The sequence below is a fragment of the Rhineura floridana genome, chromosome 1 (assembly GCF_030035675.1).
Source record: "Rhineura floridana isolate rRhiFlo1 chromosome 1, rRhiFlo1.hap2, whole genome shotgun sequence".
NCBI classification, from domain to species: domain Eukaryota; kingdom Metazoa; phylum Chordata; class Lepidosauria; order Squamata; family Rhineuridae; genus Rhineura; species Rhineura floridana.
The window spans coordinates 35,038,294-35,051,648 of NC_084480.1; the positions used below are offsets into that span (position 1 = coordinate 35,038,294).

A 13,355-nucleotide genomic window follows, 5' to 3' on the forward strand; every position below is an offset into this window, starting at 1 on the left:
ATCAATAGCGATTAGTATTGAAGGTTTTATATTTGATGGTTTGTACTTACAGAAAGGTTGCATCTTAGTCTACAAGGAAGTGTAAGGATAGTATGTTATATATACCTATGCAGCCAGCCTCCCAATTGACCTCCTGGGTTGTGAGGGCCTCAAGCTCCTCTGAAAGGGCCCTTACATCGGACAGTTTAGTACATATTGAGGGGAAGGGGTGGGGGAGGGAGCGGGTGTTGTGGGAGTTTGAGGGTTACAATGGTTTTGTTTATGGTTATGTACTACACATCTGAATCTTGCATGATTGCTAACGTATGGAATGAATTCTGAGAGACACTAATCTTCCTTTTTCATTTTTACAATCTCTGAGGGCAAGCTAAAGTTGTTATCATTAAATGTCAAGGGTCTGGGCTCAGCCATAAAAAAAGCCCCAGTTGCCAATCTTCTCAAAACTGAACATCCAAACATAATGTTTCTATAAGAAACACCAGAAAAATGCAAGAGCCAATATTAAACATTCTTGGATTGATGAGCGATACAGCGCATTTGGCTCTTCCAAGGCTAGAGGCATGGCAATTCTCTTTGCAAAACAATGTCCTTTCATTGTTTCAGATGTTTGGAGCAACGGTAGAGGGTGTGATGTACTAGTAAAAGGGATAGTGGATGGAATTCAGTTAACAGTGGGCATTACCTACTGCCACAACTAAAATCAACTCTTTTCTCCATCATACCTTTGATGCATTGAAAAGCTTTAAAAGTGGAAAAGTGATTCTGGGTGGTGACTTTAATTTAGTCATGAATAAAATTCTGGACAAAATCAGTAGAACCACTCACAACAGAACAGGAGCCTTGGCATTTCACACGACTGTAAATGAGAACGACCTAATGGACATTTAGGGACAAGAGAACGCATATGTATGAGGATATCCATATTTTTCCTCCAGACATGTCATATGGGAGTCTTGACCACTTCCTGATCTCTATTTTCCTGAAGGAACAAGCCTCCAATGCAAAAATAGGAATTATTTCAATCTCAGACTATGCTCCAATATTACTTGAAGTACAATGCAGGGAGAAGAGTAACATCACTTGAACTTGGAGGTTTCCAATTGCACTCGTATTGGAAAGAAATAAAAGACACACTTTTGAAAGGCATTACAGACTATTTCATCACAAATGATAACCAAGAGGTTAGTCAGGCTACCCTACGGGATGCTGTAAAAGCTGTTCTTCATGGGCTTTGTATTAAAGAAGTGTCTTCACTAAAGAACAAAAACCTCAAGAGAGATTGTGTTTAGCTCAGGATATTTCAAAGCGTGAGGCACAGCACAAATTCACAGAGTGAGCAAAAACCCACAAGGTATTGCTCAGAAGGCACGCTGAGCTCCAGGCTCTGACTATATTAATACTGCAGTGATATATCTAAAAAACAAATATTACGAATTTGGCAATAAATGCTCTTGACTACTCGCAAATGTTCTCAAAAAAAGGAAATCCCTGAGCAGAGTTAACAAAATTATTGCTGCCAATGGAGTCCCTCTTGACACGACGACAGTTACCACTGATGCTTTTAAGTCATCTTATAAAAAACTTAGGACTGACAGGCCACTGCTGGAAAGCATTAGGCAATGGATCTAGAGGGCATGCCTTAAACCTCTAAACCAACAAAACATAGAAATATTAGAAGCCCCAATTACAGATCTGGAAGTACTCAAAGTTATTAAAAACCTCAAAAGAGGAAAAGCTCCCAGCTTGGATGGCTTTGGGTGCAAGATCTACAATGAATTTAAGAAAGTGTTAATATGCAGGCTGGTAACATTGTTTAATGATACAATGCAGGAGGTGCAATGCCTGTGTCTTGTCTGAAGCAAGGTTAATAGTCAAAGCAAAGCCAGGTAAAGGCCCAAGCCTGATGGAATCTTATTGTCTGATTGCCTTATCAATCAGGATGTTAAGATTCTGTTGGATGTTCTAGCAGCTCGGCTCAACATTTTTATAGAAAACGATATACATTGTTGTTATGTGTCTTTAAGTCGATTTCGACTTATGGCAACCCTATGTATCAGCGACCACCAGTAGCATCTGTTATAAACCACCCTGTTCAGATCTTGTAAGTTCAGGTCTGTGGCTTCCTTGATGGAATCAATTCATCTCTTGTTTGGCCTTCCTCTTTTTCTACTCATTTCTCTTTTTCCCAGCATTATTGTCTTTCTAGTGAATCATGTCTTCTCATGATGTGTCCAAAGTATGATAACCTCAGTTTCATCATTTTCACTTCTAGTGACAGTTCTGGTTTAATTTGTTCTAACACCCAATTATTTTTCTTTTTCGCAGGCCATGTATGCACTCCAACACCACATTTCGAATGAGTTGATTTTTCTCGTCAGCTTTTTTCACTGTCCAACTTTTGCATGCATGCATAGAGACTGGGAATACCATGGTCTGAATGATCCTGATGTTAGTGTTCAGTGATACATCTTTGCATTTGAGGACCTTTTCTAGTTCTCTCATAGCTGCCCTCCCCAGTCCTAGCCTTCTTCTAATTTCTTGACTATTATCTCCATTTTGGTTAATAACTGTGCCAAGGTATTGATAATCCTTGACAAGTTCAATGTCCTCATTGTCAACTTTAAAGTTACATAAATCTTCTGTTGTCATTACTTTAGTCTTCTTGACAATCAGCTGTAGTCCTGCTTTTGTGCTTTCCTCTTTAACTTTCATCAGCATTCATTTCAAATCATTACTGGTTTCTGCTAATAGTATGGTATCGTCTGCATATCTTAAATTACTGATATTTCTCCCTCCAATTTTTACACCTCCTTCATCTTGGTCCAATCCCACTTTCCGTAGGATATGTTCTGCATATAGATTAAACAAATCTCACACCCTTTCCGATGGGGAACCACTTGGTTTCTCTGTATTCTGTCCTTACAGTAGCCTCTTGTCCAGAGTATAGGTTGTGCATCTGGACAATCAGATGCTGTGGCACCCCCATTTCTTTTAAAGCATTCCATAGTTTTTCATGATCTACACAATCAAAGGCTTTGCTGTAATCTATAAAGCACAGGGTGATTTTCTTCTGAAACTCCTAGCTCCGTTCCATTATCCAACATATGTTTGCGATTTGATCTCTGGTGCCTCTTCCCTTTCTAAATCCAGCTTGGACATCTGGCATTTCTCGCTCCATATATGGTAACAGCCTTTATTGTAGAATCTTGAGTATTACTTTACTTGCATGGGATATTAAGGCAATAATTCGATAATTACTGCATTCCCTGGAATCCCCTTTCTTTGGAATTGGGATGTATATCGAAAGCTTCCAGTCTGTGGGCCATTGTTTAGTTTTCCATATTTGTTGACAAATGTTTTGTCAAAATTTGGACAGATTCAGTCTCAGTAACTTGCAGCAACTCTATTAGTATGCCATCTGTTCCTGACGATTTGTTTCTTCCAAGTATTTTAAGAGCAGCTTTCACCTCACATTCTAAAATTTCTGGTTCTTCATCATATGGATGAATCTGTCAACCTTGCATCTCTTTTATAGAGTTATTCAGTGTATTGCTTCCATCTTCCTTTTATCTCGGTCAGTTGATGTGTTCCCCTGTTGATTATTCAACATCTCTACTCTTGGTTTAAATTTCCCTTTCATTTCTCTAATCTTTTGGAATAGGGCTCTTGTTCTACCCTTTTTGTTGTCCTCTTCTATTTCTTTACAATAACGATTGTGATAATTCTCTTTGTCCCTATGTACTAGTCGCTGTATTGTTGCATTTAGGGTTCTGCCCATGCTTGTCTCCTTTTGCTTTTCTTTCCTTCTATCTTTAACCATTTTAAGAATTTCATCACTCATCCATTGAGGTCTCTCTCTTTTTAACTAGAGGTATTGTATTTTTGCATTCTTCCCTGATAATGTCTCTGACTTCAATCCACAGTTCTTCTGGTTCTCTACTATGTTTTTTGTTTGTTTGAAAAAAAAATATGAATGATTAAAAAAAGAAATAAGAATGCTTTTGGACAGAAGAGTTTTAAACCTTGCAACTGAATAGTAGTTTGCTTTGGTCTTCCCTGACCTGTTGTGAAATAAATCAGGCTTACTACTGTGGTCTAACAAGTCTTTTTCATACTGTTCAATCATCTGCGTCTCTTTTCTCCACAGATACTACTTCTCTCCCACTTTCTGTCTAGCCATCCTCCCATCAAAGCAAACAAATGTTCACTGTAACCCCACATTATTGCTCATTAGATCACAGATTAGTGGAGTGGAACTGCTTGAGGTTCCCAAATGAGAGCTACACTTCAAAAAAAATCCCATCCATGCCAAATGAAGGAAAGAAAGCCTAAGCATGGGGTCACCCATATCAATGATCAAAAGATACTCAGGAAGGGGGAAAGTTTTCCACCTAAAATGTTCTGTATCATAAATCAGAATACAATCATACAACCCCATGCCTCTTTTTATTCATTTTGAAATCCAACCATTTGAACAGATACTTTTTCATTTCAAATGTGGGAAGTCATTTTTTTTTTTTAGCATTCACAATCTTTTCTTTCTTTAAAGATTATTTATTATATCTGTGTCCTGGCCTTTCCTCAGGAATCCTAGCCATAGGGTCTCAGCCCTTTTCGAGATACTGGCTGAACATGACTCTACTGATTGTCAGCAATGGAACTACATTTAACACTTTAAAGCCATTTCCTGGGCCCAAATAATAATGCATAATTATTTCATAATTAACATTTAGGTTTCATTCCTATCTCCATTCCAAGATAAGTATTGTTAAGCAAAGAGTACTATTATACTGTTGTATCATAGCTTTTTGACTGGCAGTCAAGGTAATGCAGACTAGCTCCTGCTAGTCTCCTGCTGGGCGAAAGGGCAGGATATAAATACAATAACAACAACAACAACAACAAGTATTTTGAAGCAAGGTATGATTTCCAGTACCTAACGCCAATGTTTTCTTAAATAAAAAAACAACTTTGTGGAGAAACATTTAAATGGTTTTATTTAAGGCCTATGTAAAGTATTACAAAGCCAACTATTTAACATTCTGAAAACCACTCTAGCACTGAGAAATGAAAACTGACAGCCAGCTCTACATCTGAGATGCTTTTAATAATATTAGATAGTAAGAAGATGCCCCAAAGAAAAGAGTAAGGGTACACTGCATGCCATCTTACTGCTTTTAAAAGGTGTAGCAACTTAGTCTAGAATCTGTATTAGATATGCACATGCAGAGTGATGCATGTCAAGGCAAAAAAAAAATCTTAATTTCACATATACGCTCATGGGGACTGAACCAGCAGTGACTGACCAGGAATGAGAACTTGAGGTCATAGTGGATAGCTTGATGAAAATGTCAACCCAGTGTGCAGCAGCTGTAGAAAAGGCACATTCCATGCTAGGGATCATTAGGAAAAGTACTGAGAATAAAGATGCTGGTAATACAATGCCATTATACAATTTATGATGTGACCACATTTGAAATGTGATGTTGGAGAAGAGCTTTGTGCATACCATAGACTGTGAAAAAGACAAATAATTGGGTGTTAGAACAAATTACACCAGAACTATCTCTAGAAGCTAAAATGATGAAATTGGGGTTATCATCCCCCTCTAGGATGTACACCTTAATGTGGTGAGGGGGTTTGAGATTGTTGAAGAAGCTGAGACCAATGCCATCAGGAGTCTAGACCAAGAGGCTAGACTCTTAGCAGGGGCACACAAGGCGGAATGGTCAAAGCTGAGACACCAGACTAAGATGTGTTCCAACTCAGAGGAAGGCAATGGTAAACCACTTCTGAATATCTCTTACCACAAAAACCCTATGAACAGAGTATCCAAAATGCAATACGAGACAGTGCTGGAAGATGAGACCCCCAGCATTCACTGAGCTACTAGGGAAGAACAGAGGACAACTTCGAGTAGTGCTGTGCCTAATGACACAGCTGGGTCAAAGCCGAAAGGAAGCCCAGAGGCTGATGCGCACAGATGCGAAAGGAGAGCCCGGAGTTGTACGACGCACACAATAGGAACATGGAATGTGAGAAGCATGAACCAGGGAAAGTTAGAAATTGTCAAGTAAGAAATGGAACATATCAACATTACAATACTTGGCATGAGTGAATTAAAATGGATGGGAATGGGACATTTTCAATCAGGCAACTACAAAATAATTTACGCAGGAAATGAGAAATTAAGAAGAAATGGGGTTGCTCTGATAGTGAGAAGTGATGTAGCAAAAACAATCAGGTTGTATGCCCCAGAGCTGAAAGCGATGAAACAATATAGGAGACGGCTTGAGTGCAGATTGAAGCGAACTCCTAGTGGATGCAATTACACACTGGTAAGTGCCTATGGTAAGCTGTATTTAGGGGCAGTGAGGGCAGCAAAAAAACAATATTTTGCTGCCACTATCAAATCATCAATCTGCCGCCCAGCGGAGCTCTTCAGAATTGTCCGGGGGCTATTACACTCTGGTCCCAGGGACATGGTAGAACCATCTGAGGCCCGCTGTAATGTATTTGCTAGGCACTTCCAGGATAAAATCTTTAGCATCCACCAGGACTTAGACTCCAGTGTTATAGCATGTGAATCAAGTGAGGTATCCAGAGCACAGCCTTGTCCCGATTTCTTGGATGAGTTTCAGTTGGTGCAGCTTGAGGATGTTGACAAGGTGCTTGGACTGGTTCGTGCAACCACTTCTGTGCTGGATCCTTGCCCTTCTTGGCTAATAAAAGCTAGCAGGGATGGAACAGCCGGCTGGGCCAGGGAAGTGATTAATGCCTCTCTGCGAGAGGGGGTGGTCCCTGGCTGCCTGAAAGAGGCAGTAGTGAGACCACTCCTGAAGAGGCCCTCCCTGGACCCAGAAAATCTTAATAACTATAGTCTGGTAGCAAATGTTCCATTCCTGGGCAAGGTCCTGGAACGAGTGGTTGCAGGCCAGCTCCAGACACTCTTGGATGAGACCGATTATCTGGATCCATTTCAGTCGGGTTTCAGGCCTTGTTTTGGCACGGAAACAGCCTTGGTCGCCCTGTATGATGACCTTTGTCGGGAGAGAGACAGGGGGAGTGTGACTCTGTTGATTCTCCTTGATCTCTCAGCGGCTTTCAGTGCCATCGACCATGGTATCCTTCTGGGGAGACTAGCTGAGTTGAGACTGGGAGGTACTGCATTGCGGTGGTTCCACTCCTACTTGGCAGGTTGCCTCCAGAAGGTGGTGCTTGGGGAACATTACTCAGCACCCTGGACTCTCCAGTATGGGGTTCCGCAGGGGTCAGTTCTGTCCCCCATGCTGTTCAACATCTACATGAAACCATTGGGTGCGGTCATCCAGAGCTTTGGAGTGAGTTGCCATCACTATACTGATGACACGCAGCTCTATTTCTCCTTTTCATCTTCTTCAGGTGAGGCTGTCAATGTGCTGAACTGGTGCCTGGCTGCGACAATGGACTGGATGAGGGCTAATAAACTGAGGCTCAGTCCAGACAAGACTGAGATGTTGCTAGTGGGTGGTTCTTCTGAGCAGATCGTGGATGTCCAACCTCTTCTGGATGGGGTTGCACTCCCTCTGAAGGAGCAGGTTCGTAGCTTGGGGGTTCTCCTAGAACCATCTCTGTCACTTGAGGCTCAGGTAGCCTCGGTGGCACGGAGTGCCTTCTACCAACTTCAGTTGGTGGCCCAACTACGTCCCTATCTGGACAGGGATAACCTGGCTTCAGTTGTCCATGCTCTGGTAACCTCCAAATTAGATTACTGCAATGCACTCTACGTGGGGCTGCCTTTGAAGATGGTTTGGAAACTGCAGCTTGTGCAAAATGCAGCGGCCAGATTGGTAACAGGGACCAGACGGTCCGAACATATAAAACCGATTCTGGCCCGCTTGCATTGGCTCCCTGTGTGTTTCCGAGCTCAATTCAAGGTGCTGGTTTTGACCTATAAAGCCTTACACGGCTTGGGACCACAATACCTGATGGAATGCCTCTCCCGATACGAACCCACCTGTACACTACATTCAAGATCAAAGGCCCTCCTCTGGGTGCCTACTCCGAGGGAAGCTTGGAGGGTGGCAACAAGGGAGAGGGCCTTCTCAGTGGTGGCCCCCAAATTATGGAATGATCTCTCTGACGAGGTGCGCCTGGTGCCAATACTTATCTTTTCGGTGCCAGGTCAAGACTTTCCTCTCCTCCCAGGCATTTTAGTATGTGTTTTAGCATGTGTTTTAAATTGTTTTTATATTGTTTTAAATTTTAAAATTGTTTTAAATTGTTTTTAAAATATGTGTTTTAAATTGTATATTTGTTTTAATGTTTTTGATTGCTGTAAACCGCCCAGAGAGCTTCAGCTATGGTGCGGTATACAAGTGCAATAAATAAATAAATTAGGAGCTACAACATAAGGTCTGAGTGAGTGTATCAATGAGATTAAACGGGAAACCTATTAACATAACCATCATCCAAGTCTATGCTCCAATGGCAAATGCAGAAGAAGAGGAATTGGAGAGATTTTACGCAGAAGTACAGGAAGAAATTGATCACACACCAAAACAAGATGTACTGATAATCATGGAGGACTGGAATGCAAAAGTAGGGAACAGAGAAGAACTAGGAATTGTGGGGAAATGAGGCTTAGGAGACAGAAATGAAGCAGGAGAAAGACTTACTGAATTCTGTGAAGCCAATAATTTGTTTCTTGTGAACACATTTTTTGAGCAACCAAAAAGACGACTGTACACGTGGACATCACCAAATGGTCAATATAGGAATCAAATGGATTAAATAATTGGTAGCAGAAGATGGAGAAGTTCCATACTTTCTGCAAAAACAAGACCAGGAGCAGACTGTGGTACATATTGAAAATCAGAGTAAAGCTAAAGAAGAGCAAAGCAATCATAATGCCAAAATACAATTTAAATAACATCCCAGAAGAATATAAAGATAAATAAGGAACAGATTTGAGGCTTTAAACTTAGTTGACAGAGAACCAGAACAACTATGGAGTGAAGTCAGAGACATGATCAGGGAAGAATGCAAAAAGACAATACCTCTAGTTAAAAACAAAGAAAGACCTCAATGGATGACTGAAGAAACTGAAGATGGATTGATTCCATAAAGGAAGCCACAGACCTGAACTTACAAGATCTGAACAGGGTGGTTTATAACTGATGATATTGGAGATCGCTGATTCATAGGGTCGCCATAAGTCGTAATCGACATGAAGGCATATAACTACAAAGAGTTGGCAAAGATAAAAAAGGGCAAGCAGAATGATCAAGGGGATAGAGCAACTCCCAAGGAAAGGTTGCAGCTTTTAAGGCATATTAGTTTAGAGAAAAGGCAAGCAAGAGGTGACATGATAAAAGTTTATAAAATTATTCATGGCATGGAGAGAGCGGATAGAAAAAAGCTTTTTTCCCTCTCTTACAACACTAGAACTCATGGACACACAACAGCTAAATGCTGGAAGATTCAGGACAGATAAAAGAAAGTACTTCTTCATGCAGCATATAGTTAAGCTATGGAAGTTGCTCCCAGAGGAGGTGGTGATGGCTACCACCAGATCTCATTCCATTGAATAAAACTGTGTTGCTATATTATGTAACTAAATAACAGGCTTCCAATATTTAAAGTACTTGAACAAAACAGTTATGTCCTCAGATCCAATGAAGCCCAATGATAGAATATAGTACTAGCAAAATAATCATTATAGGTACTTAATCATATTAGTTACTCTGCTTCTAGCCTTATAAAGATTGTTCTTAGACGCTGAATACCTGTCACATTTTTCTTAGGGTGTATGCTTGTCTGCTGCTGAATCATTGCTTATTATTGTAGAAATGAGAGGGGAGAATGATTTCCAGTTCCTCTGTCAAAGTGCCATTATACACTAGAAAGACTACATTTCACAACAAGTAATGAAACACATTGTCCTTAGCATTATCTTTAATTCGAAAATTCAGTAATCCCACTTGGCAGTAGCCTTTACAGATAATAACATATTACTTCTACAAGTGAAAAGCTATTGGTAATTTCAACACCAATATCATTTTAAAAAACAGAGTTAAACAGAATAAAGTAGACTCTTTATTATAATAGAATGCACTATATAAACTAGCTCTGGCCATGGTGGGTGAGAGGCACAGCTTTAGTAGTTGCCATTCATGCCAAATGGTCAATGTACCCAGATAAGCAGCAGAATATTGTATACTTCAAGCGGAATGCACTGTATTTGAAAAGATGCCAGAATGACAACCTTAAAACAGGTCCTGGCCAGCACTCTTGCCATATTTCATTTCATTGCTGAACCTCACTGTTCTGTTACTAATGTCGGAAAGCAAATAAAGTCAAGGTCTAATCAGACATGATATGATTCTAAAAAATATACAGAATACACAATAATGCCCAATTTCCAATGCACATGCACTTTACTACACAGGGTGTGACATGAACTGTTAGCTCTATAGACAAAATATACATACACTCATAATGGCAACACGGCAATAAAATGCAGAGGCGTACAAATAAAGAAATATAAAATGCAAAGGTAAAACGCACAACAAATTTCAAATACTATGCCAAATATGCCAAAATATGCCAAACACGTTTTGACTTGATTTAAGTCTTCATCAATGGCATCTATTTGGAGAGCTTCTCTTTGTGTGTGGATTCAGGTTATACAATGCTTAAATATATATATAAAACAAAGATATATGAAAATACTTTTTATTAACCTAAAAATGTACCAATTCATACTAAAAATATACTAAATTAAAAATCAGGCTTACCATATAAACTATGTTGCTGTTGGAGATATCATTTATGAAAACAACTTTGCAATTCTTCTGTAAAGCAGCATGATATAAGCCTCTGTAAACATAACCACTAAGGATTATATTCCAATTTAGGCAAGAATATAAAAAAAGAATATAAAATATCTCAGTTATCCATGAAAAATACACCCACCCAATTGTAATAACTTCTGACTCTTAGATTCACTCGTATACAGCATGCATATGCTTCCTGTACTAAGTCCACACTCAAAAATAAACTGGTTAATATGTTTTTTATATAATGGCTCAGCATCCAGTATAAGGATGATGCAATGCTGAGTTGTTAGGGCTGATGCAATACTAACACCCCTGTAAATGAGCTTCATTCTGTCAGTACTTAACATATTTAGTACAATGAACTAAATTTACAGAACTTATCATGAATCATTTAAGCAGAACCAAAAAGACTCACAGACAATAGCTAGGAATAACCAATAAATAAATCTATGAACAGAAAGATATAATACTACATAATAGGCATCTAATCTAGTTCTTCATTTAACCCATTTGGCATTCAAGTGTCTAACGTATATATCCAAAATATTTCCCTCCTTCTTGTCTGTTTACACAATTTTTTACCTGAAGTTTTAATTTTTTCTACACACCAAAATAGAAGAGATTTCTCATCATGTTTAAATTCCAAAAAGTCTTTTACTAATGGAGCATGTACTTTCTTAGTTCTAATACAACTTTTGTGTTCACAAATGCGTATTTTGATTTTCCTTGTGGGCATATACCCACATACAAAAGTGGGCATGGACACTGCACAATATATATAATCCCTTTAGTATTGCATGTAAAAAAAACTTTGATGTGAAATAACTTCTGGTCTCTAGGTTTGGTAAATGATTTGATTTTATTGCAGTTGGAACATACACTACAATTGCCACATGGGAATTGACCTACAATGTTGCTGCTGTCTATAGTTCTATTGAGCAACTTAGGTGCTTTCAGTCTTAAATGTAATAACAAATCCCTTAGATTAGGTGCACATTTATATGCAAACATTGGATAGTTTGCTTTATTTTATTTCTTTTCTTCATAAATACTGAATTTGTATGACCACATCCATATGCCTTGAATTCATGCAAACCCTGATGACTCCTCTGTCATGGGGGACCTCAAAATGGAATTGACAATAGTCTTATTCCAGGCATACAAAACTACTTTTTAGCACAAGCTAAATCTGCTTAACAGACAAAGCTAGCAGGTTGGTCAAACAGGAAGGATGGGACAATGGCCTGCAAGATGGACAGAGTGAGGCCTGCAAGGAAAAACAGCTGCATTCAGGTATCAATACATCACAGAATACGGTACAGAACTTGCTGCCTCCTCATCAGGAATGGCTTCTCCAGTGGACTGGAGCCACAACAATTGTGCCCTAATAGCAGAATTGCTGCCATGTACCAGGTGAGACACTTCATGTATTAAATTACTTATCAATCAGCAAACAGAAGATTCCAAATGTCTTATGGAACTAGCTAACAAGAAGCCTTATTCACACATCCTCTTAAGTCCTTCGGCCCTATGTTTTGGAAAGCATAGGCCCACTTTCACTTTGCCCCTCACTCTCCAGTTCCATGTCTCCACCATAGTTTCCACAGGTCCTGTCCTTCCAGGTCTCTCTGCCTTTTCTTTAAACCAACCTAACAGCCTGCCACATGAACGCCTCTCATGTAACTTTCTTCCATCCACTTGGGTCCAGCAATGTTTTCTCAGAGCTCCCACTCTCACCAGCCTTCAATCTTCTGACTTTGCTCCCCCTCCTTTTTTTGTGCACAGATCCCGACTCCTTTTACCTACTATTCCTTTAGGTTCTTGCTTTTCAGTCCTGTGCTTTGCAGAAGATGAAGTCTTTTGTTGAGAGTTTCCTTCCTTCTACGTTTATAGACATTCTACATCACAGCCATTAGGTAACATAAAAGTCTGTGTGCAGCAAGAGTATATTACTGGATATCTTTCTATCACCACCACCTCACTTTCAAATAGGGCAAATTAAGCTATTTTTCAGATATAAGATGTACAGGTCTGCCGTGAATGTGAATTTCATATTTTATGACTATTTTTAATGCTCAAAGGAGATATTTCAAAAAAACAAACACAAAGAAGCTGCCAAACATCTGAGTTGATTCGAATGCCTGGCCAATTAAAGGGATCTGAAGTTTTAGACAGTAATGTCATTCATATGAATGCAGGCAATAAAGAAATATTGTCCACCAGGCTAACACACAACACCTTTGGGCTTCTTTTCTTAAAATATCTCAGTATCATACTGCAAAGGTTTAGAGCAGAGGTAGCCTATGTTGCACCCTTCAGATACTGTTGGACTAGAAGTCTCATTGTTAAACTCCAACTCCTATTGGCAACAGCCAGCATAGCCAATGGTCAGGGACAGAGCTTGGAAAAGTTACTTTTTTAAACTACAACTCCCATTAGCCCCAGCCAGCATGGCCACTGGATTGGGCTGATGGGAGTTGTAGTTCAAAAAAGTAACTTTTCCAAGCTCTGGTCAGGGATTATGGAAGCTATAGT

The 13,355-nt window shown here is 39.6% G+C and overlaps 1 protein-coding gene across 2 annotated transcripts in view; it reads right to left on the bottom strand.

Annotated features, from left to right (window-relative positions):
• The window catches only part of ARL15 (ADP ribosylation factor like GTPase 15), a 266,297-nt gene that overhangs the window by 114,323 nt on the left and 138,619 nt on the right, over window positions 1-13,355 (bottom strand). The window contains exon 5 of one of the 2 annotated variants that reach the window (XM_061617882.1): window positions 10,779-10,860. The exons of the other annotated variant lie outside the window; for it this stretch is intronic. Coding sequence (XP_061473866.1) covers window positions 10,807-10,860 — 54 coding nt within the window. The 3' untranslated portion in view covers window positions 10,779-10,806. Of the gene's footprint in view, window positions 1-10,778; window positions 10,861-13,355 lie in introns of those variants that run through there. 2 annotated transcript variants of the gene reach the window in all.